The following is a 26,136-nucleotide window of genomic DNA, read 5'->3' on the forward strand; positions in this document are numbered from 1 at the left end:
GCTTTGTAGAAAAATTTAAATGGAAAACAAACCTGATGAAGATAAAATTTAACTGTATCATGTTAAAAAAATCATCACGGAATCAAATTGTCTCAGTAGAATTTGTTCCAGAAAATATTCTCTGAAATGATTTGTTAGCCTAACTTTGATGAAAATAATTGTATTTTAAATATCCTTGGGTTCAGGCCCTCCTGACTTTTCCCGATGGGAGTGCAGGTGGTTGGAACTCAGCTCACACTCTCTTCCTACATGTTCCCCCTTCCCGGGCCAACCAAGGCAAGAGACTCGGGACCAACAAAGAAGATGATAGGAGCTGGAGAGTAAGGAGCTGGATAGGGGAGAAGGTCTATAATGCAGGGGCCATTCGGGGTCTGTGGAGGGGTGGCTGGGCAGGCCACTTGCTGAGGAACTCCAGGGAGGTCACCTGAGTAGTCTTGCTTTTACTCTATTAAGAAGGAAATTAGAGGGCTCATGGTTTGATGGAGACAAAGGGAATGCAAGGGAAGAGTTACCATGCTTTAATTATCTGCAAGAATGAGATACAGGCGAAGGCCAAGGCCTCTGGAATCTTAGTACAGCTCAGAAACATCACCTGGAGTGAAACGTGGACCTCTCCTTTAGTGACTGTGGGCACATTAAGGGCGTTCCCCCAGGCCCTTGAACAGAGAAAGTCAAGGGTGTATGAGGTAATAACCGTGGCTCTATCACCATGAATATATTGACCTCCTTCTTTGAACACGGAGCATGATAAATTAAACTGCCATTTTATTTATCTGTAACACACTTTATTTATCTGAAATGGCAGATGTTGTTAGCCTCGTTTTATCATGGGGACCCGGAGGCCAGACAGTTAATGGCAAGGCCCTGGTCACCATGCTAACCAAGGGCAGAATTAAGACTTCCCCTGGGTCCTTGCCCACTGTGTCCACAGTGCTTACTTGGATGAGAAAATAGGCACGATGAGGACAAGTAGATGTTGTCATTACAGAAGGTCCTATGACTCCATTAGTCATCCTTTAAAAATATTGAGTTATCTAGAACCAATGCAAATGGGACTTCACATATCTTAAATAGTCAACAGCCAGCCTCTAGCTTTAAAAATACATCCAATTAAACATATGCATGTTCTGGTGTTGTCCATTTTTAAGGCCGCTGACAACCAGACACTTTTCAACAACATGGCAAGACCTGTTTTTGTTTTTTTGTTGTTTTAGATTTTATTTATTTATTAGAGAGAGAGAGTGTGTGTGTGAGCAAGGGGAGGAGCAGAGGGGGAAGGACAGAGACAAGCAGACTCGGCGCTGAGCGTGGAGCCCGATGTGGGCCTCGATCCCAGGACCCCAAGATCATGACCTGAGCCGAAACCAAAAGTCGGACGCTCAACCGACTGAGCCACCCAGGTGCCCCGAGCCCTGGTATTTGTTCCTGATATAGATCTGCTTATTGAGAAACAATGAATAAGGTTTCCAAGCGAGAAGCTGACAATAAACAGGAGAAAGGACAAACACTCAGACCAAGTTCTGGGGCTCCCACAAGTACAAGACAACAATGGTCATGGTGAAGGGGACCATTTGGGAGTGACCCCTTCCTCCACTGCAGTGTGGTGTGGTCATGTCTCACCCACAGCTTGGTCCTCAAGTTAAAAGGCGAAACTACGAACTATAGTCAACTAGCCCCGAACATCCCTGAAGGAGAAACACACTGTCTCAGTAAGTGGGGCTCAGGCGGCTCTCCTCCAGGGCTGGGCAGGTGGCTGGGGCTGCACTAAGCACAGATGGCACGGGGGGCTTGAGGTTAGGGCTGTGCTGTGGGACAAAAAACCGTGTCTTTAAATGCAAGGCCTGCTGAGGGGCCAGCACGAATACGGTGGTGTATGAGAGTGTGCATGTGTGCATGCACGCGCACGTTCCCCTCTCTCGGTGTACAGTCTGAATCTGCAAATGTGAAAAGTACATGGGCTGCAACTCCACCGTATACTAGAAAGAATACCAGGGTAATACTGTAATGTTAAAAAAAAAAAAAGTAGTAAGGAGTTCCTCTTTAATTTACACCCTGCCTAAATTCAAAGGCATTGGGCAGAATAAGGAACCCTCAACGCAGAACAATCTCTCTGCAGGATTCCGTGGGGCATCCACGGCCACCTCGGCTATTCATCTAGAACTTAGTTGAGGCTTAGAAGGTCACCCAACAAAATGGCCCTTTTCTCAAGCGTTTGTGACTTTAAAATGTTAGCATTTGTGAACACAGCACTTGACTGGAAGCCTCACACGTCCACAGGCCTTGACTTTGTTCCCTATGCGGGCTGCTCACTCCACAGACACGGGTCCGCCATTTTATACTCTGCTCCTCATGCTTCCCTCTCCTTCTGCAAGCCCAGACCAAAGGGACACTTCAGTGACCGGGCAAAAAGCAGGGGAGTTACACTGTCCTGGGAACCTCGCTTTCGGGTGGCTGATAGTGTCCTTGGCTGGCTTTGTGCCAAGCACCAGCCAGGGAGCAAGGCAGGTGCTGGGACTGTTCAGGAGACATGAGCTCAGGACCCTTCCTCAGTTGCCACAGAGAATGCCCATCTCAAAAGGCCCTCCGCTCTGCTCAGAGCCCACACACAGATAAACAAATTTTCCATTTCAAGGAAAGTATCTGTCCACTGAGCAGAAAGAACTCTGACCAAGAAATTTGTTTTGAGAGCGACAACATGGACCAGAAAGGCCTCTAGGCTGGAATCTGGGACCAAACCAAAGACCTGTTATCGGGATGGCCTGCCTCGGCCTCTATGTTCTTTTGGCTCTTAGAAATTGAGTCAAGCAAATTCAGAGATTAACAAGACACAGTGCCTGCCCTTGTAGGGTTCCCAATCTGGCGGTGGAAGCACGTGAGAAATACACAGACAATCCCTGTCACGGAGGAGGAGTGGGCACTGGGGTCAGAAAGGCAGAATGGGGTGATCTGATGGGGAGGCTTAGTCACGCAGCTGAGAAGTACCCGTTTAACTCAGCGCATGATGGGGAGCGTTGAGGACTGAATGTCTGTGCCCTTCAACTTTCATGTGCTGACGCCCTGCCCTGCAATGTGATGGAATGTGGAGGTGGGACCTTGGGGAGGTAAGCAGGTGTAGACGAGGTCATGAGAGTGGAGCCCCAAGATGAGACTAGTGTCCCTATAAGGAGAGGGGGAGAGACTAGAGCTCTCCCTCTCCGCCACGTGTGGCCACAGCATGAAGGCAGTCAACTGCAAGCCAGAAAGAGGACTCTCACCAGGGACCGAATCTGCTGGCACCTTCTCTTGGACCTTCCAGCCTCTGACAACAGTGAAAAATAAATATGTGTTGTTTAAGTCACCAATTTTATGGCATTCTGATATAGCAGTCTCACTTAAGACAGGGAGTCTAAGGTCCTCAGAGAGCAGGGACGTTTCTGAGCATCTAATCTCTGTGTCAAGTACTGAACTAGTCCGGTCTCTCACCGAGTCCGCACTACGGCTCTGAGTGAGGACATCGCCCCCAGTGTACAGACGAGGAAAACAGAGCCTTGACTTGCTTTGTGTTGCAAGGTCAGGATTAGAGGACAGGTGTCTAGCTTCAGTTCAGAGCCTTTCTCACTGCGCCCCAGTCAAGACACATCAACTCCCTCAACCAGAGGCTAAAGTAACAAACATCTTTGCGCCTGGTTTATCCTATCTGATCATTTGTCTGACTGTTATATTAAACCATGTTCCTCTCAATCGAGAATTGAATTTGTTGGAACTTCTCTTAGGTTTTCTTCACATACATTAAACAAAAAACCATTTCTTTGATTTTACATGTTTTTCACAATTGTAACCGACTCCCTAATGTTAGTGAAGTTTTTTCATGCCGGAGATCCATCTGGAGGGTAACTAATTTGAATATTCACATTTGATTATTTCTAAGACGAGGCCAGAATGTTAATAAAATCATACTGAATATTCCCCAAAGGTAATGAGACCCAGGAGAGAGGATGGGAGGTGCTGTGGGAAGGCGAGAGGTGTCCGATTTGGGGAAGCATTTTTTATCCTACATTAATGAGGGAGAATAAATTAATTAGGATGAGCATCAGTGGGGGGGGGGAGGTGGAGGGTGTGCACAGAGGAAGCAAAGCTTTGTGGCAGCTTCAGAAGTCAGAAAACTGAGCTCCAGGCCTTCCTCTGTGTGTGTGTGTGTGTATGTGTGTGTGTGTGTGTGTGTGTACATGCTTGTGTGCACACAGGGGAGGTAAGGAAGCAGGGAAGGTGTAGAAACCTTTTGAGGTCAGGAGGACATTTTATACATACTTATCCTGGATCCTGACCTTCCAGAGCTTCCTCTCCACAGGCCTTGGTTCCCTTTGTGGCCTCTCTGCCCTCATCCAGCCTGGCTGACCAGAAGCCAGCAGGTCTGTGTGAGCCCACCCCACTGGGCCTCGGCCTTCTCCAGATGTGGAGCAGACCGTGAACACACCACCCTAGTCCTGCGGGGGAGGCAGGGAAAGGACTTCATCGTTTGCTTCGAGCCTTTCATCTCGAAGTGGCATGTGGCATATTCAGCTTCCCAAACACCCATTAATAGGCTCATCAGAAATCTGCTTTGCACACAGCATTTTCCCCCACTGGAGGCAAATAATTCTTCACAGATGTCACACATTACATTTTCACTGTCGTTGCTAGATGTTCTATTCCTGAATTGCAGGATGATGCACAGGAAAATTCCAATGCAGAGATGTTTTGTTTCTGCCCGAAATGACCAAAAGTGGCCTGAGGAAACAAGAGAGGAATCATCTTCTGTTCCTGGAACTGGCTTCTAAACATGGGATGGAGGCCACCAGGCTGCAGGGGCACACCTATGACCCATCCTGTATCCTGTGCGAGCTATAAAACGTGAATGTTAGGACGGGCACAGGAATTACAATAAAACCGCTTAAAAAGAAACCACACTCTTTTGTTTCAAGGAAAAATAAACTCAGTTCTAAAGTTCAAAGAAAACCAGTTAGAAATCCTCAGAATTGTATTCCCAAGTTATATGCATCCGATCCCATTATCTTTCTGCTAAACAAACAGCTCTTAGGACTGGCCACACCCCCGGAGATGAAAGCGCGATCCTCATTCCTGTCTATCCCAACCTGGTCTTGACACTGCTTTCAGTAGGCTGGGAGCTTATTAAGAGGCTCCATCCAGGGTTCCACCCGACAAATGCCATCCATGAAAGCTAGTCCCGCCAAGAGCCAGTAGGAGACTGTAGTGCAAACTCGCTCGGCTCACCCATGCTTTGCCCAGAACCCGCTCCTTCCTGGTCTCACCCTTCCTGTTGCTAAATTATGGATTTGGAAAACCTGCTCCTGCTGACCGAACAGGACGTGTGCTGACGCACAGCCCACGGAACACCTCTGTTTTGTCCGCGTCTCCCCCGCAGAGACCCCTCTCCTGTCACCCACACAGATGTCAACCATCTGCTCTTTGCCCAATCCACGACTGTCTTTTGTCCGCTTCTCAGCCCAAGGCCACCTCAAAATCTGTGCCCGGCCTGGGCAGGATGGAAGATGGAAGCCAAAAAGTCCCACTGCGTTTGCTACTATTCCGAGTGGGGGAAACCCAGACTCTCTAAATGTGAAGTTCCTGGAAGATCCACCTGGGATGTCCTTTAGAAACCCTTGAATCAAGAGATGGCGTCTAAGAGTTAAAGTGTTGGCACGCAACATCAAGCACGTGTCTTGCTTTTCTTTCACGTGCAGAAAATAATTCACAAAATGGCAAGCCGTGACATTAGAAAAAAGAGGGGTTCTTAAAAGATTAAAAAAAAAACAACGCTTCTTTGGTCAGTAATTATTGATATCATTACTAAAAACCCACATTCAAAACCTGACTCCATCCCTGTTCCCAGGGAGTTCACAATCACAAGAAGGTAAGAAGGAAATTGCGTAAGGCTCCTTCGGGCTCTGGAGAGATTGGAACAAATCAAATAGCGTTGGAAAACCCAGCACTACAAACATGTTAATTCTCCCTAAATTATCTATAAGTCTAACAGATACACAGTAAAAAAAAAAAAAAAAAAATCGTATTTGGAATCAAACAAGCATTCTAAAGTTCATATGGAGAATTGAACGGGCTATAACTGCCAAGGAAATCCTGAAAAAGCAGAGTAGCAAGGGGGGATTAGCAGCACCCGCACTGCCTATAGTAAAACATATTTAAAAAGTACAAATCTGCGAATGGTATATATTCAGGATTATCAACAGAATGGAACACACTGGAAATGTGCCTAAATACATCCAAGAAATGTAGTAGGAGAAAAAGGTGGCATTTCAGTAAATGGGGTAAAGTTGGACTGTTTAATAAAGGGTGTTGGGTAAAGGGTAGCCACTGATGAAAAATTAAGTTGGAGCCACACTTCGTGCCAGGATACGTTCCAGAGAGACCGAGCGTTTCAAAACAGAGAATAGTACCATACATGTGCTAGAAAAAAGTGTGGAATTAAAAAAAAAAAAATCGTACAATGAAGGCCTTTCTGAGAAAAAACAGAAACACCCGAAGCCAAAAGAAACAATCAAAAGATTTGACTATGCAAATATATATATATTTTAAATCTGCATGGCAAATACCACCATACGCAAAATCAAAAGACAGAGGACAAACTGAGAACAGATATTTGCAACTCATCCCACAAAAGGCTAATTTCCTCAGCACATAAAGAACTCTCCCAGGTGATTGGGAAAAAGACCAATGACCATCAGGAAAATGGGTGGTGGCTCCCAATAGGCAATTCATAGAAATGGAAATAAAAATAGTTCTTAAATGTAAAAAAGATGCACAGCCTCTTTCATAAGAGGAAATACAAATGGCAGGAAAATATTTTTTACCTACCAGATTGGCAAATAGAAAAAAGTAGGAGAACCCCTTCTGTTGGCAAGGTGTGGGGGGGAAGAGACGCTTCTAGTGTATCCTATATGGATATGTGGGCATCATAACATAAATGCAAAATTACGTTACAGCACTGCGAAAGTAAAAGGCTAGAGACAAGTGAAGCCTCCATCAGCAGACGAATGAAACAAAGGGCTCCCCACTATGGAATACCAAACAGCCTAGACGTACATGGTGGATACGCTTCGTACACTCGTGTGGAAGAGTCCTGCGGTGATATTTCATGAAGAAAAGCAACGTGCACAAGAGTATGTATGTGGTATGCTACTCTGTGCAATAAAAGGAAAAGAAATAAGTGAGTGTGTATTGTGTACATAAGTGCTGTTTTTGCGTGGAATAATCACAAAACTGGGAACACTGGTTCAAGGCATATGCGGGCTGATTATAAATTTCCTCTGATAAGCGTGGGAGCCCACGGACAGCGAGGCCAACACTCAGGAGAGAACAAGGTCACACACTCTGCTGCTTGGGGAACTTCTGGGAAACAGCCACTGCTTCTTGAGCTAGGTGAGCCCTGAGCTGAAAGTAAAAAGAAGGAAATGATGCAGCTGCTCTGGAGCTTTCAATGAGAGGAACACGGTTCCAAAGAAGCTGAAAGAAGCCACTGTTGGCGGCTGTGGTTGAGCTCTGTTAAAATGGCCGCCCTCTCCTACGGCATGAGAACACAGAAAAATATTTCCTCAAAGAGTCAACAACTCCACCCTCGTGAAGACTTGCCGCAGCTCAGGCACCAAACCTTCATTCTTGTCCACGTGACAAGACGGAGCGCCGCAAGACCACACAGATAAGCACGTTCTAGAAAGTTCTGCTAAAGCAAAGTCTATCTCTCTTTGCACGTGAAGGACAAATGCGAAAGGCAGCAAGTGGCTGATGTCACTGCTTATACTTATAACCGGCAACGAACTGCACAGGACTTTCAAAACCACGAAGGATGAAACGTATGTTCAGAGGCCTCTTGATTTTATTTCGTATCAGTTTGAAACAGCTAGAAGAAATAAAAAAATTAAAATTCATCCAAATCCTCACGACCTTTACAAAACTATTTTTTGTTTCCTTTTTACCTGTGTCTATTTGAATACAGAGGATTTAACGTAGTTTTAATAATAATATGTATGTATTACGTAATTTTGTCTTATGCTTATACCCCCACTTTGTCCGTTTTCTCATACACGTGGTCATCATCCTAAGTTCTAGATGACCACACACAATTCTGTCCTGCTTATCAGCTACAGTTTAGGGAGCAAACATCTATGCAGCACCTTCCATGGGCGCATTACATAATCTGACTTACCCCTTACAGCAATCTTACTGTTGGGAACCAACCCCCCCTTCATTTATGGACTAGGAAACCGAGTGTCCAAAGATCTAGTAAGTAGTAGGCCCTGCCTTTGAACCCCGTGGTGTGTCTGACCTGAAACAATGCCGGGAGGAATATCTCCCCATATTTCGTTTTTCTCTTTCTAGATTTTTTTTTTCATTTCTGCCAACATTTGTGTCCAGAGTCCAACAAGATGCCGCCTCACCTTTCTCCACTCCCAATTCCTGCTTCTGAGAGACAGCTATTTTCAAGTCTTTTAGGGTCCTTGTCACCCCATCCTTGTCTCCGTATTTCTGGAGGCCAGGCTTGGCCTGCTGGCTCTTCCATGCCAGTTTCTGTGTCACCTCCTGCATTTGCCACTGTGGAAGCTGTCGGCTCTCTTCCACCGCCCGGAACATACAGTGTCTCTTCCTCTGCTCTTTTCAACCTTGTTATAGCAATTATCAGTGTTCATATGATTATGTAAATATTAGTCACAACTAAGTCATGTATTGTATCCTTTTGTGTGTGTGTGTGAAGCTCTTTATTTCCCCCAGGTTTTCACTTTTGGCATTTCCTCATTAGCTGAGCACACCAACCACCAGCTTATTTCCAAACTCCGAGCGACAGTGCGTTTCTGCACAAAGGCATGAGGCAATCAATCTGGGGAGCCCTCCCTCCATCCTGTGAGGCCCCTCGTCTCCTTCCTCCATCTTGGGCCCCATGGCCACTCTTCCTTCCTTCCTCTGGTGGAGGCTGGCTGACTTTCACTAGCCTCTTGAGAAAAAATGAATTGGGGGGTGGGGAAAGCCTTTTTTTGAGAGCAACGCTCCATGTCTGAAAATGCCTTTATTTTACCCTCACACTAGGGTGAGTCTGGCTGGTATAGAATTTTAAGTTAGAATCCATTTTTACCCCAGGATTTTGAAGGCCTTGCTCCACTGTCATCCAGTTTCTGGTCTGCTGTTGACATCTGGGGTCATTCTGACACCTGATCCTCATGTGCCATCTACGTCTACCTTCTGCAAGTTTTGCGATTTTGCTTTGTTGCCAGGGTTCCAAAATGTCATCAAGTGCCTCCACTGGGTCTTTCTTATTCTCTGGATTTCAGAAGCTCTTTCAGTCTGGAGTTTCAGGCCCTACACTCATGGGCCAGCAAGGGGATACTTCTCTGATAATTTCTTCCCTTCCGCTTTCTCTAGCCTCTTTCCGGAACTACTATTATTTGGATATTAGATTTCTTAGGACTGATCCTCTGATTTCTCTTTCACTTTCCATCCTTTGTCTATTTATTCTACTTTCTGGAAGAAATCCTCAATTTTATCTTTGAATCCCTCTATTGACCTTCTTCATTTGTGCTCCAAAAGCTCTTCCTGTTCTCGGAATGTTCCAATTTTAGTCTCTTCTTGCCACATGGATGGCAAGTATGCCCATTACAGGTTTTCTTTACTTTGGCTCATTTCACTGTGTTTCCTCCACTTCCTTTCTTCCACTTGCTTTCGATCTGTCTTTCTTGTTCAAGGCTTTCCTCCTCTGTCCAGCGACTCCTGGTTGTCTGCTCCTACTGCAGGGTGAGGTGCTAAAAAGCAGATGCACAGTGCGCTGACTACATGGGCAGACCTGTCCACCTGTGGGTTCCAGCCTCTCTGTTAGAGGACCCTCAAATAATAGTATCTCTGGGACTTTTCTCCTGGGCTGGTCAGTTTCCCCAGAGGCGAAGCCTCCCACCTCCTGGGGGAACCTGGTCGTGGCTGCGGCCTTCAATGCACAGACTCTATGGCCTGGTGCCTCACTCTCACTCTTAACCTGTCATCACCTAGCTGTGTGAGAGGGGAGGAGACTGGGGAACTTTCCTCCAATCTGCACATTTTCAGATGTGTTTCACGCCCCATCCTCAGAGGTACCTGGAGCTTCTGGTTCCTGAGCCTTCAACTCAGCCCAATTCTTGTAGGGTTCTTATTCTGCGGGTCTGGGTTTCTGCTTTCTCTGGCCTTCTAAGTTAGTTTCTGCTCGTTCATCTGCTTTCCACCCATCTGCTCCTATCTCCTCTCCTGTTCTCTATGTTCTTGAGAATTTGTGCCTTTTTACCCTTTAGTATCACTTTGGTGGGGATTCAGGAAGTGGTGAAAATCAACATGTGTTCAATCTACCACTTTTAATCAAGACTTCTAGCTTTCCCTGTGTTTAAATGATTCCTTTGGGTTAAATTCATAATAATGGAATCAACAGTTTTACTCCTTTATTTAGGATCTGTGTATTCATGTATTCACTCAACAAACACTTTTGGAGCAGCTGCTATGTGCCAGATCCTACACTGGGCAGTGAGGACACAAGGTACAGGGAAAAGAACAGAGACTACAGGGTCCGGGAGACCAGGGTCCAGTCTCAATTCTGACACTTTGCGACTCTGGGCAAGTCAATTCACTTTGTTGAGTCACATTTACTTATTAGTTAAAAACAAGCGTGGAGGTGGGATGAGGAATAACGACAGCCGTTCATCCATTGTTTAATCTGAAGATGAAAGGAAACATACTGAGATCCCTGAACTTCACAACTAAAGGATAGTAGCCACCCAAGTCATGATAGTATTTGCTATTTTTGTTGTTGTGAACAGTAACTTACTTCACAACTTATCATGGGATACAGACTAATAGAAAACCTTAATGCAAACGAATGTGCTTCTGTGATGGAAGTCCCAGATGCTGTAAGACAACAGAGAAGAAGCACACACTCTGGGTGTGGAGGAGGATGTCCAGGGAGCCTTCCTCCAAGAGGTTTTCTGTGTGCTCTCAAATAAGGAGGCTGTGCAAAGGTGTGGAAGGATCCCAGGTGGAAGGATCGGCAAGTGTGAGACCCAGGAGAGAAATGTAGGGGGACCTGATGTGTTTAGAACACAAGGCGTGAGGAGAAGAAGCCAGGCTGATGCTGGACCTCACCCTACAGGCAGCTTAAAGCAGGGCTACGACACCATCACATTTGTGCATCAGAGGGTAGCTTAGTGGCCTGTGAGGTGAACTAGAAGGGGCAGCGAACAGAGACGCGGCTATGGCGTCATTCCAAACAAGGGATGGAGGCAGAAGCAAAGGAATGGGGAGGAGAGGCAGACCGAGGAGGTTCAGCTTAGGACGTGGTGACTTTTGTTGCCATTTCGCCCCACCCCCCTAGTATTTCCTCTTGCGAAAAGTACCTAGGCATATGCTGTACCCACTTATCCATGGCGGTCTCACCAATGTTCAAGCTAATAATACTCTTAGGATAAAAACAGCCCCAGGAGTGCCTGGGTGGCTCAGTTGGTTAAGCGTCTGACTCTTGATTTTGGCTCCGGTCAAGATCTCATCAGGGTCCTGCGATTGAGCTCCGCGTCAGGGTTCCCTGGCTCGGGGGTGGGGGGAAGTCTGCTTGAGATTCTCTCTCTCCCTCTGCCCCTCCCCCCTGTTCATGCTCACACACTCTCTCTCTCTAAAATAAATAAATAAGTCTTTAAAAAATAAATAAAAATAGCTCCGATAATAGCAGCTATGCTTACTGAAGTCTTACGCATGCTAAGCATCCTAGAAATCATTTCACATGCTGTCTCTCCTTATCCTCATACCAAACCTATGAAGTACTATGACCTCCATTTTACAAGTGAAGAAGGAGAGACTCGGCGGGGTGGGGTGGCCTGGCCAGTGGGGGGCAGAGCTGGGGCTCTGGGAGGCTAACTTCCCCCTGGCACCTCGCCCGCCCCTTCGCGATCATGGTGCCAACTTCAGCTAGTCTGGGTTTCTTCTCAGCCAATCGGTTGTCTGTCTTTCTCCTTCCTTCCTCAGCTTTTGTTCCCACACCCATTTCTTTGGTGGCTCTGAGCTGACTTCTCTCCTCACCCTACCTTGGAACAGTCAGCCTCAAGATCCCCTCATCATTCCGGCCCAGCTCAAAGGCCTCTGGTCCACCCTCGCCCTTCCTGACTTTTTGCGCTTGATGCCTTCCTTCTCTGGCTTCTGTGACACCCAAGGTTCCTGGTTGCCCTCCGAACCTATCTTCCTGCCTGTCTCTGGCTCCCTCACTGGCTCTTCCTCTCACCCGAACCTGCCGTAGCCACCAATCCTCAGTCTTGCTCCACTCTCTGCCTTCCCGGGCTGGCGGCTGATCTGGGACCTGCACGTCTGGCCGTCAGCTCACACCTGAGCTCTGCTGCCACATTCACGCCTGCCCACCTGCACGTCCCACAGAGCGCCTGAAACTAAACCACTTTCCCTCAGAAGGCAGCTTCCCTGTGACTTCTCTATTTCTGTTCCCCAATCTATTCTTCTCTCAGCTGCTCAGTAATCTTAACATTCTCTGTGATTCAGCCCTCTCTGCCAACACCCAAGGACGTCCCATTATCCACCACACCTACTGATTCCCATTCCTTCCTAATGCCACAAGTGCTCATGGGCTCAAACCCAAACTTCTTTCTGGAAATGTGAGAGCCCATGTGATCTGACCTCTTTCTCCCCCAAAGACCTGGGGCTCTCAGCTATAATCAGACAGCTCTTGGCATGCCACATCATGACATAGGGACTTGGCAAGGAGCTGGCCAGGAAGCAGCTGCGGAGACCAAGCTGGTGATGGGGCAAGAGCACATGAGCAAACAGAATCAAGGCACAGTGAGCAAAGGGCAGAGAGAGTGGCAGGTCCAAAGGCCACACAAAGAGCACCAAAAAGATCTTTAGGAATCACAAGAGAGATGGTCCGAGTCCAGCCAAATGAAGATCCATGGACCTGGGGGGAGTGGGGGAGGAGCAGAGTGGCTGTGGGGTCAGGGCAAACCAGTGACAAGGGGGAAATGTGCCAAATCATCACCCAAGCAGGCTGGCTGGAAGGCTGACAGGACAAAGAAAGAAAAGTGGGTAGATGAGGAGTGCTGGCCTGGAGAGCCAAGTCCGTTTTTTACCAGAAGTGCTTGCCTAAATGATCAACTCTGCTGGCTCCTGCTCACGCTGACCTCTCTACCTTCTCCCCTATTGCCCCACTCCTCCCAATCAACTCATCTCACAGGGTCACTCAAAACCTCAACATCCAAGCCTCCCCAGTACTTTCTCCCTCTTTCTCTAAACTCCTTTAGCATTTAACTGCATTGCTCGTTCTGACACTTCCTCACATGGGTTCCTACCAAAACTATCTCCAAACATTAGTGTGCGCTCAATGTGTGCGACGTAGCGGCCATAGAGAATTCAGAAAATTTGAAGATAGTCGCTCTCCTTAAGCCTTTCAGAATAGAGGTGGCCTGAAGAGAGATACGCACATGGAAAGATATCATTTACCTTCCTGTTGTTAGGTGGGAGCCACAGGGACGGCACAGGGTAAGGGCGAGAGAGTTCTGGAAGAGCCGGCATGTGAGGCGGCCTTGAGGGACGGACAGGATTTTGATGGACATGGAAGGTGAAAATATGAGAAAAAGGATTATGTGTGTGAGAGAGGGGATGAGTGTGATCGCCACATGGTGAACAGACTGGAAGAGCAGGTTACTGAAGAGTAACTGACTAGCTCAAAAAATACGTATGTCTATTTATTCACTGAGAGGAATCTTCCTTTACTGAAATGCCAAGGAACGAAAAGTCCCAACTGTTATGGCTTGGCAGATTTCAAATTAAAAAGAAACATATACAGTTTCTCAGTTCCTATTAGTAAGGAATTAGTGTTCAAACTTTTGTGATCTGGCCGAAAACACGAGGTCGAGGGTCTTGCCAGCAGGAGAACCTGGTGCTACCAGTCACAGAAACGTCAGGCTGGTTGTGGCAGCGGCATTAGTAGTCAGCGGAAAGGGGTGGGGGGGGATATGTGACCTGCTGCTTCGCATGGATCTCTCCCCTCCCAGGAGGCCACAGATGGTTCTGGATCAACCACTGACCTCCAGGCGAGATGGTTTCCCAAATGCTCTGGGTGACAGCCTCTTTTAACGGCTGCCTCAGAAGGGAAGCTGTCTGGCTTTATGCCGTGCACACATGCTGACCGAGAGTCCTCCCTTCATGATTAGAAACTGGCATGGGCAGAGATTTAGGGTGGGCTGACTCACTTCCGTGGCTCATGGTGACACTGCACCCCAGACAGCCACCTTGGGCAGCGGAACAGCTCTGAGGGGCGCAGAGCCCTGGTGGACAGTCATTTGGGGTGACCACAGGGGGGACATCACACCCAATCACACCAAACATCAATCCGTCAAGGATTACAGCTTTCTGTAGCAGTAAAAGCTTCGTTTCCTAGGATCTTGTGGAGGGGCAGATCTCCATCAGAAACCTTGGAAAATTCCTTCCTTGAGTAAATATTCTGCCACCTGGTAGACTGTGATCCCAAGGCCCCGTGCCCCCCACAGAATCCATCTGCAGGGAAGTTATTCTCCAGGCTGTTGAGGACTGGACTTCCTGCATTTGTGCTTCAGACGAGGACGAAGTGCAAACTGCAGTCAGTTCTTAGCCCCACAGCGCTGCATGGAAGCAGTGATCCTACTCGCTCACCCTCTAGAAAACACTGTCCACGTTATTGTCTTAATTATATTTTACCAATAAAGTAGATACTGTTCTGGGGCGTCTGGGTGGCTCAGTCGGTTGAGCATCCGACTCTTGATTTGGGCTTAGGTCTTGATCTCGGGGTCATGAGTTCAAACTTGCATTGGGCTCCACGCAGAGCCCACTTAAGAAAATTTTTTTAAAAAAAGCAGATACTGTTCTATAGTATGAAGCACATTATCTGTCATAATGAAGGGAGATGTGCCAGGCAGTGGGCAGAGAAAAAGAACAGTTTGAGATCAAAATTGATAACCACTGAATTTACCGGGTCAACAGAACACGAGAAGCTGATAAAAGGTGGCCACTCTTAGAAATGTTAGATTTCTAGAAAATAAGGTTCATTTCCTGCTCCTGGATATTGGGCCAAGTTTCAGCCCAAGTGAGAAGGACCACAAAATGGATCTGATCCCTGGCAAGTCCTATAAAGTAAATTTGGTTTAGTAAAGTAGTTTAAGTAAAGTTAAGGATGATTGGTGGACAAATATGGACTCTGGATCCTAGTCTGGGAAAGACTGGAAGGGGGGATGACTCAGCGATGAGACAGGGTTGCTCGGAGCAGAGGCCCATCTGCCCATCTGTAGGTGCTGGGTCTAACTCTGTGTGATGGCATCAGTTGGTAGCACATGACTCTTTTGCTTTTTAAAAGACATAGTAGAGTCCTGAAGAATAAACCCAGGCTGACAACGGGGCAATGGGTTGGTCATAAATTTTTGGAAACTGGAAGCGATTGCTTTAAGGAGGGCAAGGCACATGGAGATGAGCCTCTTTCCAACTGAATTAAATCAAGGGAGTCTTGAATAGTTTGGATTCTGAATCTTTTAGATCTTTTAGCAATTCGTGCATGAAGGCACAGTCTCTAACAAGAAGCTACAATCTCGGGGCGCCTGGGTGACTCAGTCGGGTAAGCATCTGACTCTGGATCTCGGCTCAGGTCTTGATCTCCGGGTCATGAGTTCAAACCCCACATTGGGCTCCACACTGGGTTTGGAGCCTACTTAAAAAAAAAAGAAGCAGCAGCAGCAACTATAGTCTCTACCTAGGTTAGGGAAAATGTATGAATTTCTCCATAGCCTCAGCTTGGTCATCTTAATTCAATACAAGTAGCCCCCAGGATGACAGCACTTTCCTCCTGGCCCCCTGGATAGGTGACCTGCTAGGGCAGAGCCAGGGCAGGAGGGCAACATCTAAGAGTTAAATTAAACCTGGCCACTGCTGAACTAACCACCTGCTCCCAAATGCATACCCACTTATCAAAACTTCACTATCTGATGGCAGAAGACGGTGAGTAACAGGGAGAGGGACCAACTCATCCCTGTTTGGTACTTCCCCGGTTTTAGCATTGAAAGCCCCATGTTCTGGGAAAACCATCAGCCCTGGGAAAACCGGGATGTTTGGTCAGCAAAGGCACAGAGGATGGTATCCCGGGCTTAGTGATTCTCATCTTGACAGTTTGGGTTGGGGTCCTTTCATTAGAAACACAAGCAATTTTAAGATGAAGTCACCCGAAAACGTGACCTGACTGATGCTGACCATCAATAATTGGTCGCAGTAAAGATGATTTTGAGTCTTTCATCTTCCAGGTGCTCTTCTACAGTGTAGACTGTAAATGTGCTCTGAAGGTCTGGCGCCTACAGCAGGAGCGCACAGGGAGCACTACAGATCGACTTACCAATTGTTAATGGTTCACCACAAGCAGCTAAGGAAATATTTGCACAGTTCTTAAAATGGGTAACGTCAGGTCAATGGAATTAAGCCACTTGGCAATTAGGAGTTTATCCTATAAAAAGCACAAAGCTTTAGTGTTCGGCCAAGGAGGAAAGGCTGTAAATCCAATCTGGAATGTCTCTGTGAACAAGAGGGAATTAAGAAGAATTTAAGCCCCAAATAATGAAATTCTTTTCAACTTGAACTCACTATAAATAAGTTGCGCTGGCTCCAGAATTTCCACCCAGGAGGGGGCATAGGGGCGGCAATCTGACTGGAAGGGAATGTGCGAAGCTGCATTTACACAGTGTTTTATGGACGACTGCAAACGTCAGATGTCCGTACCCAAGCCCCTTGCCCTAACGTCTCCCCTGGCACCACCCTGCAAAGAACCTTATCAGAGGAGGCAAGGAAGGAAAATGCAAGGAGTGGAGGGTCTCTAATAACTCCATATATTGCACTATCAGAGCGATCTGAATTAGTGCTTTTCTCTGGAGTGTACTTCTATTTATTTATTTATTTATTTATTTTAGAGAGAGAGAATGTGCACGAGCAGGGGGAGGGTTGGAGTGAGAGAATCTCAAGCAGACTCCCAGCTGAGTACAGAACCCCACGCGAGGCTCTATCTCATGACCCTAAGATCATTCCTGAACTGAAATCAAGAGTTGGACTCTTAACCGACTGAGCCACCCAGGCTCCCCTCTAATTATTTAATATGACCTTGGTACATTAAAATCATGTATCTTGCACATCTGTGACAAATACAGTGTCTTTATATATAGAATCAGGCTTTTATTGGGGGTAGATAAAAGAAAAATGAATATTTACTGTTAGGAAGTAGAAGATGTATGAAGCAATAGGGATGGAATTGATACTGTCTGAGAGAAAAATCAAAAGCTGATCTGCTCTGCTGTCTCAGAAATAATTAGGAAGCACAGCTGTGCAGAAACCAAGTTAAAAAAAAAGTGCCTCTGGGAAGTTTCTACAGTGAAAAATTTTTAAAAATGATCCTCCTTGGGGCACCTGGGTGGCTAAGTTCGTTAAGCCTCTGACTCTTGATTTTGGCTCAGCTCATGATCTCAGGGTCGTGAAATCGAGCCCTGTGTTGGGCTCCACACTGGGCGCGGAGCCTGCTTAGGATTCTCTCTCTCCCTCTACCCCTCTCCACCCTCTCTAAAACAAACAAACAAACAAACAAAAAACCCAAAAAACCCCACACATCCTTCTTTAACACCTCCAACAATGGAATCCGATGAGCAGTTCCTCAGATGTTGGTTAACAAAGACTCGTGGCAGGAAACCAAACATGGGGACTAATTATAATGAACAGAACAGTTCAATAGGATTCTTGTTTGGAGTTTGCACTCCGGTGAGTGAGTGAGAAGAAACTGGGAAAAGCACAGAACACAAACCCATGAACTGTCTGTGAAAAAGGTCATGATGTTTCTGCCATTCTCTTCCAAGTATCTGAAGCAGCCTCAAAGAGGAAATGCGCAGGGAGGGCGCCATGCATGCAGAGGCAGCTACGATGTTCAACTTTCAGCTCGGTTTGGAATGGGTAGGGCCCTCAACCCCACCTCTCAGGTACTTCCCCCGCACAGAGAACAATAACACCCAGCTCTTCTGAGTACAGGGGGCAGCTGGTTGCAGCAGAAAGCTAGTACGTTTTAGTCTCCAGGAAAGAAAGGGCCCACAAACATGTGGCTGTGGTTTTGATCACACTGCTTCCCTTGTCCAGACCCTGCAGGGGCTCCTGGATGTCTCTTGTGCCCAGTGAAATCTCAACTATCTGTTTCTTGGCTGGTCTATTAGCTAAGCACTCTACCACGCTCCTCCTGAATGCCTTCGTCTTTAGCTAGACCACGACCCACACCGACAGGCTTGCTCATGAGTGAAAAACCAGAAGCCTGGATTCCCATAGGGAATCTGTAAATTTCAACAGCAGGCTTCCAGAGATGGGGCACCTGCTTCCTATCTTCACTTCCTAACCAGGGCCTGGTGATGGGAACTTCGAGGAGGCCCAAGGGAAGGGTGGAAGCTGCAAACTGCCTTTATGCCTATCTGGGGTTGCCCTGCTTTAATTTAAGACTGAGACAACAATCCATCTTCTTTCAGAAACAGGGTGAGTGACTTCCCCCAAAATAAAATTCCATCAGAGCTAAAGGCACACCTGATTTCCTGGAGCTCCTGCACCCTGGGCAGTGCTGGCTGCATGAGCAGGAGACAGCCATGTGGTTTCTCCTGCCCAGCCACCCAAGACACTCGCCAAAAGGGGAACATCCCACACCTACGCCTGTCGATGGAAAACAAGAGACAGCATGGCATTATACTTAAGATCTGGGAGCGCTAGGGATCCTGTTCTGTCTCAACAAGAGTGTGGCTCTGCATTTGGGATACACCTCCTTTACTGACGAAGAAAAGAGAGATACGAATTCCCCCAAAACAAGGAAGGATGTGCTACATGGACACAGAAGGTACACGCTGGGGAAACACACAGGTAGGAAGAAGGAAGAGGGGCTCCTTCTGACCGAAGAGGAGAGGGAGAAATCAGGGAAAGGTTCTCAGAATAGATGCTAAGGTTTTCTTACAGGAGAAGAGGCACTTTGGTAGAGAGAGAAAGGAGGGGATCTGGGACCAGCCCGGGGCGGGAGCTCAGGAGGCGGACACTCAATGGGCAATGGGAGAATGCCCCACAGGTAGGTTGGGGTCACCCTGCGGCACGTTAGGTGCTGGCCTGCTTGAGGAAGTCGATTCAAGTGGTATTGTGACACATGGGTGGGGCAGAGGCAAGGAGGTGACTCAGGATACTCCTGTAAAAGCCCAAGGGAGTGGTAGTTACACAAGTGAATACATATGCAAAAGGTCCTCAACCGTATACTTAAGGTTTGTGCATTGTACTTTATGTAAATGATAGCTCAAAATACCCTTTGTATTTAGAAAGAGAGGGAATGACCCATCCCCCTCCTTTAGATTGCATAACCCCTTGGGTTTTTCCGGGCCTTACACAGAGCAGGCTGGAAAATCTGGGAGGGGAGATGTTATTTCCAACTAATAAGGCATGTGGAGCTTTAAGGATAAAGTAGACAAGGAAGAGATGCGATTGCATAAGCTGACTTGTTAAGTGGGTCACAATATCACCTTTTCAGACTCTCTCTCTTATTTGTACTGAATGTAAAGTGATTGGCTTGATGTCTAGCACAGAATAAGTCAATGGTGGAGGGGGCAACCCCAGGAGGGGCTGAAAGAAGCCACAGGAAGACACAGAATGGCAGGTTACTGGAAAAAACTCCCACCAGGACCTTGGAACTTCAAGCTTCTAATTCTTTATATAAACCATTTTCACATACTATTGCAATCTGTTTTCCCAACAAGCCTAGGAAGTGGGCAAGAATTGTATTACTATCATTATTCCTGTTTTGCAGATGAGAAAACAGAGGCTAAAATATGAAGAAAAGAGAAACCAACTATGCTGCTGAGATTATAACCTGTAAAAATCCCTCTGGAAAACAGTTTGGCAATATATGTAAAATTCCTTAAACTGAGCACATCTTTTTATATAGCAAATATATTAACAAGAATTTACTCTAGGAAGCAATCAGATCTATATATGCATCCACCACAGCAATGGTTATAATTACAAAGATGTAAAAATGGAAAAAAAAATACCCAATAAAATAGGAAACTGGTTAAATATGTTATGATGCCTTATACAATGAAATGGCATTAAATTTATCAGCGGAATTTTTTACACGATATGTTTCTAACTGAAATTTTCAAGTTACCCAACAGTTTGTATAAGTATCAATCAATTTTGTTAAATAATAAACATGTATGCACAAAAAAGACTGGGGGGAAAAGAAGTCCTTAAAAAAACAAAAGTCAAAGGGGGCTAGTGACAGCCCTTCCTAGAACATGGGGGATGGAAACAGAAGAGGGCAGATATACAAGAAAACCTTCTCTTTGTCCTTATTCTGTAGCCACAACCCCCAGCCCCAGGATCCTTCATCTAAGTGGACTTATCTGATGCTTGGTGACAACAGTGGTACTAGACTCAGGTTCCTCGTGCTAAAAGGCATCACAGGAGTGCTGCCTATTTCAATTTACACAGGAGGAAACCAAGGGCCAGGAGGGCGGTCATTTGGTCCAGGTTTCTGTGGCTAGTTTAGAAGTAGAAGACCTAGGTTTCCATTCTAGTTCAAATTTCAATTCAAGGCTTTTTCTCTACACCACTGCTGCCAACAGCCATTAGGAAATTTGAATAGTTGACAGAATTCTGCAGCTGTTAAAAATCAAATGTTAGAACATACACAGCATTGTGGGCAAATGTCCATGGCATAAAGCCCGCCACCCAACACTATATAGACCCCTGATTTGGGCGGGTGAGGGGGAGTCTGCAGAAGAAAGACCCAAAGGGATGATCACCTAAGTAATAATGGGATATATCTCTGAGTAGGAGAATTATAGATGATTTTCATGTGCTTTATTTTTCAGTTTTAGAAAATGAATACACATTAAATTTTTAATTCAGAAAAAAGTGGAGATTTGTAGCATCATCTAGATCTTCTCATAATTTCTGAACCAAGCTTTAGTCCGCCGGTTCCACTGAAAGCAAACATTTCTTGAGAACAAAAAAAGTGAATCACTAGGTAAATATTGATCTGTTGCTAAGTGAACAAGAGAAACATCATCCCATGTAAGCAAAGTTTTCCTCCAGACATTAAAAGATGCATTTCTAATGTATCTTTGGATAGATAATCATAAAACAGATTCAAAAACTAACTTTAATGCAGAAAGGGAGGAAGAAAAAACTTTATTCTCATAACATGTTTTCAATCTTCACCTTTCATCGGCTTTTTTTCTATACCAGAACAGCAGGGGGATATGCTCTGATTCCACACATAAGTCATAATAACCGGCTGCCTTCAGTCAGGGTTATTGAGTAACACCATTAGCTTGCGGTAAATCAGTTAACTGAACTTTCTGGGCCAGAAAATTGTTTGTGAAGGCTGCAGACAGGCTTCCTCTAGGAAAAAAAATCTTCAAAGTCTCAGGAGAAGCACTTTTACCCATAACAGACATGTTTCCTGCCCTCAGCTTCAGATATATGGGAGGCTGTTTCAGAAATGTGACACAGAGAAAGAACATCAAGGACAGTGGCTTCCGACAGAGTGATTAAAATAGAAAGAGGGTCACGTGGGAATTAGAAGGCCACTCTGGGGCCAGTCCTGCTAAAGACTCTCATCTCGGGCTGGCCCCTTACTGCTCTCTGCTCACTTCTCTCCTCTGTACCCTGAGAAGTCAGTCCACCTCCCCATGGATAAAAGGGGGACCAATGCTGGTTTTAGTCATCCTCTCTGCTCCTGGGAAGTTTCCTCAAAATGAGAGGAAAAATCAGTCCAACCTCAAAAGTCATTAAGAAGATTAAATGCATAATATCTACGAGAGATACGAAACAAATTTAAAATGCAGGAACAAGGACAAAAGAGGGTAACGTGAAAATATTCTGCTGAGAAGCTACATGAGTGGAGGATATAGTTATTCCTAAAATTAGAAGCTAAATAAAAAATAAAAGGTTAGTTGGGGCATCTGGGTGGCTCAGTTGGTTGAGCATCCAACTCTTGATCTCAGCTCAGGTCTTGAGCTCAGGGTCGTGAGTTTGAGCCCTGTGTTGGGCTCCAGCGTGGAGGCTACTTAAATAAATAAATAAAATAAGAGGTTGGTTAAAAGATGGAAGGGAAAAAGTGAATCCTTTTGTCCTTTGATCATTTGTCATGTTCAAGTCAGAGAGCTCGGATGTTTAGAATTTAGCTGTTTAAGTAATGTTCCAACATGCTCAGAGGAGGCTGGTCCTCTTCTCAAAGGGATGGGTCTTGGAAGGGAACAGTTTCTGGGCAACTTGTCCCTTTGCACCTACCCTCAAACCATAGCTAAGTAACTAAGGCTGATCTCTACCCTTCCCTAATTTGGGTTTTACCAGGAGGGGGCAGGTGACTGGTTAACGACAGGGGTGGTGCAGTGGTGGACACCGCCACGAGGTTCAAGGAGATCTGTGGCCAGGGACACACTTCCACACCAGGAGAGTGGGTGCGGCCATCTCAACAGAGTCACATGGCGCCATACCAGCATCTTAGGCTCAGGGAGAGAGTGTGCCAGGGAGGAAAAAGAGCAAAGAGAACTGTTGGATTTAATGTTTCTGGGTTGTTTTTTAAAAGGAAAACATGAAAAGAGGTAAAAACCTGCCATAATCAACTTTTTTTTTTTTTTTTTTTTTTTTTTTACTTTGAACAATTAGTATGGGATCAACCATCCATGATGTTTTTCCTGAGCCCGGACATTAGCGGCTTTTCCATGACTTCCCCTAGCTACTCAGGAACCCATGCTGGGTAGAACTTTGCACTCATCTACGTTATTAACTTACATATTGACCCAATACTTTCACTTTTTTCTTTAAAAATGAGATAGCCCAGGAACTTGGGTCTAGCTGGGTCCCACTCAGTATGAGAATAGGTGCAAATGTCACTTGCCAGTCAGGACTAGTGAATTCTCTAAATGAAGTAAAGAAGAAAAATGCCAGCCGAAGTGGAAAGCACACAGATTCTGTGCACCCTATTAGATGAGGAGCTTTTTCAGTGCATACCCTGCTGAATAAGAACGCCTGGTCTAATGCCCGGTTGTGGGGCTACTCTATCCACACGGTGATATAAAGCGCCCCCCCAGGAGGGGCAGTTCCAAAGTCAACATGATGACACTTATCCCGTACGCAGCACTCCCCACAAGTATCAGGCAACGTGACTGACTTATGAGTCACTCTCGACTTCACAGTAACTTCTGGGTCCTGATATCACTCTTAAAAGTAAGAAAACTCCACACAACACCCTAAACACCCAAAGCCCATGATGGCAGCTCTTTGGCCTTGGCTAAGAGCACATAAAAATCAACTAGACAATCGCACAAGACAAAGCAAGAACCCAACCTCTCGGGACGCCTGGGTGGCTCAGTCAGTTAAGCGGCTGCCTTCGGCTCAGGTCATGATCCCAGGGTCCTGGGATCGAGTCCCACATCGGGCTCCTTGCTCGGCGGGGAGCCTGCTTCTCCCTCTGCCTGCCTCTCCCCCTGCCTGCCTCTCCCCCGCTTGTGTTCTGTCTCTCTGACAAATAAATAAATAAAATCTTTAAAAAAAAAAAAAAAAAGAACCCAACCTCTCAGATGCATCTGCTGCCCACTTGTCCACTCTGAGAAGAGAACCATTTACCCAATGTCACCAACCCCCTAGAGGGGATGAAAAGTTATACCAGGAGAGGGGGAACGCCCCTACTACTATCCACTGAGTATGAGAAACTCCACTGAGTTTAGTCCTCATGCTGAGCGGACACCGTTTAGTAAGACAGTTCTAGAAGCAGCTGCCAACTTAAGGCATCCGTTTGAAGACGCACAAACAGTGCAGGAGCCATAATCAGCAAGGTGGAAGGAATTCAGACCCAGGAGAGCAGGGAATGCTTCATGCCCCAGGCTTGGCCTGAGCCCTGAGGGAAGACAGATTTACTCGGAGGACATCAACAGGGACACAGTGTGTGGAGATTCTCTGCACACTGCACCGGCCAAACAGACCAGCGGGTGGGCATACGGTGGGTATGGGGTCTACTCACTCTTTGGTCAGAAGAGGACAGGACTTGAGCAGAAAGCGCGAGAGCCCCGAGTCCTGGAAGTAGAGGTCAGGCGGCGCTGTGGGGCTCTTCAGATTCAAACAGCGGACGATCACGTACAACACGGCAGCCACGGCAGCCAGCTTTACCCCGTCAAACACGGCCGGGAGCTCGGGGGTCTCTAGCATGGCATTCATCTTGATCTGGGGAGCAGAAGCACACAGCTAGGGTTAGAAGCACACTGAGGAGGGGCGGAGCCCACCACACTAAGAGGCAAAGCCGATGACAAGTCACAATCCGGATATGTTCATAGGGCCACCTAGGGCGATGGCCATCAGCGTCTTCAGGCCACCAGTGGCCTGGCAACAACCCAAATCACAAACAGGCTTGTGCACTGATAAACTGGGTAAGGTTTTGTTTTGTTTTAAATCGAATGAGCTCTTCTAAGAGAAGCAAATTAGAAAATGTTGAGAATAGCATCCTTTGGGGAGCGGGAGAAAGAAGTCCCGCCAGAGGCTCAAGCTGGACTAGAGGTGGCCCACTGATTTCCGTGGGCTGGCAGCCCTGAGTGGTTCTGCACCAGGTGTTTGTGAAGCACCATGTTTACAGCCCGGGACAGAAATGTGGGAGGGACCGCTACTGTCCACAGGTGTGACGGTACTGCTCCCCGACCCCCCCGGGCCCCCCACTGCCACAGGAGGAGGAAACAGAAACAGAGCAAGCTGGGTCTGACTCGGCCATCTGCTCCTGGTTTGGGGGGGGAGGGGGCAGCCCCGGTGCTGGAGTCAAGTTCAGACTCGGCCCCGGGGCGGGACAGCGATCCTTGAGCCTGGGTTTCAGGCAGTGTGAAATGGAACTCGGCCAATTTCTTTCCCCACGGAAGGTATCTGACGATAGCCATTAGTCCAAAATCCAGACCAAAATTAAAAATTGGGAGTGCAGAAAACGTGTATGCAGGTCTGGCTTTGCCCGGAGCTCTCCTGATATTTTGTTTTGAGGTGGCTTTACCTTATACACAACACACACACACACACACAACCTTCCAAACATCAACAACAAAAGTAACAGCAACAAAAATCCAGTTTTTTCCTTGCTGCTCAGAAGAAAAGCAGAACGTTAGGTGTTACCTTAAAAATCAGGAAAACCACGAGCTTAACGAAAAGGAGAAAATGGTAACTCACAGCCAAGGTAGCTATGGCAACAGCTTCTCTGGAATGGTGTCAAGTAGCCTCTGCTAAAAACAGTCAGCATGAGAACTCTGGTGGCCCACAGTGCAGCCACAACGGGCAAGACAAAACAATCTCCCGAAAACGTGTGCGGGGCATGACCGAATGAACTCTCTACAGACCTGCAGTGAGGCCAAAGGGGTCCGAGAAACCCTTCCCTGAGGTCAAGGTGACATTGGCAAATACAGGACTGAACACACTGCCGATGACCTCTGGCAGAGGTCCCAATTCAGTGAGGAAAGGCAATGAAAGATCAGGGCTCCACTAGCCTTCCACCATGGGGGCAGGAAAATAATTTTAAAATACGGATCCTACATGATTTTGACTCAAAATATACTTTCAACTGTATCAATCTTTGAACCTTTATGATCTGAAAGCTGCCTTAAAACCTAACTTCTGGAGAAGTGTCACCTCGCTCCTGCGGCCACGTCCCCGAAAGGCTGGCTATTTATAAACCCTTCAAACAGGATTCTTCACTTGGGGTCTGTGGGTTCCCTACAGGATTCCAGGGTCCAGGAACCCCCTGCAATTAGATGTAAAGGTTTGTGTGTATGTGGTTTTCTGTGGCAAGGATCTGCAGATTTCAAGATTTATTTATTTGAGAGAGAGAGAGCGCACGAGAGCATGTGCTCTGGGGAGGGGCAGAGGAAGAGAGAGAATCTCAAGCAGACTCCTCGCTGAGCACAGAGCCCGACGCGGGGCTCGATCTCACGACCCTGAGATCGACGATCTGCAGATTTGATCAGGGTCTCCAAGGGGCGTGTGGCCTAAAAACACAGCTCCCAAAGTGCTCCACAGGTTTCCCCTGCAGCTCTGGTCCCCCACCTTTCGGGT

At 46.7% G+C, this 26,136-nt stretch overlaps 1 protein-coding gene across 2 annotated transcripts in view; it reads right to left on the minus strand.

The window, feature by feature from the left end:
- ABHD2 (abhydrolase domain containing 2, acylglycerol lipase) overlaps positions 1-26,136 on the minus strand; it is a 97,159-nt gene that overhangs the window by 46,083 nt on the left and 24,940 nt on the right. For both annotated transcript variants that reach the window (XM_032391837.1, XM_032391838.1), the window contains one exon: positions 24,080-24,279. In XM_032391837.1, coding sequence (XP_032247728.1) covers positions 24,080-24,279 — 200 coding nt within the window. The remainder of the gene's footprint in view (positions 1-24,079; positions 24,280-26,136) is intronic.

Source organism: Phoca vitulina, unplaced genomic scaffold (genome assembly GCF_004348235.1).
Source record: "Phoca vitulina isolate PV1807 unplaced genomic scaffold, GSC_HSeal_1.0 scaffold65, whole genome shotgun sequence".
Lineage (NCBI taxonomy): Eukaryota > Metazoa > Chordata > Mammalia > Carnivora > Phocidae > Phoca > Phoca vitulina.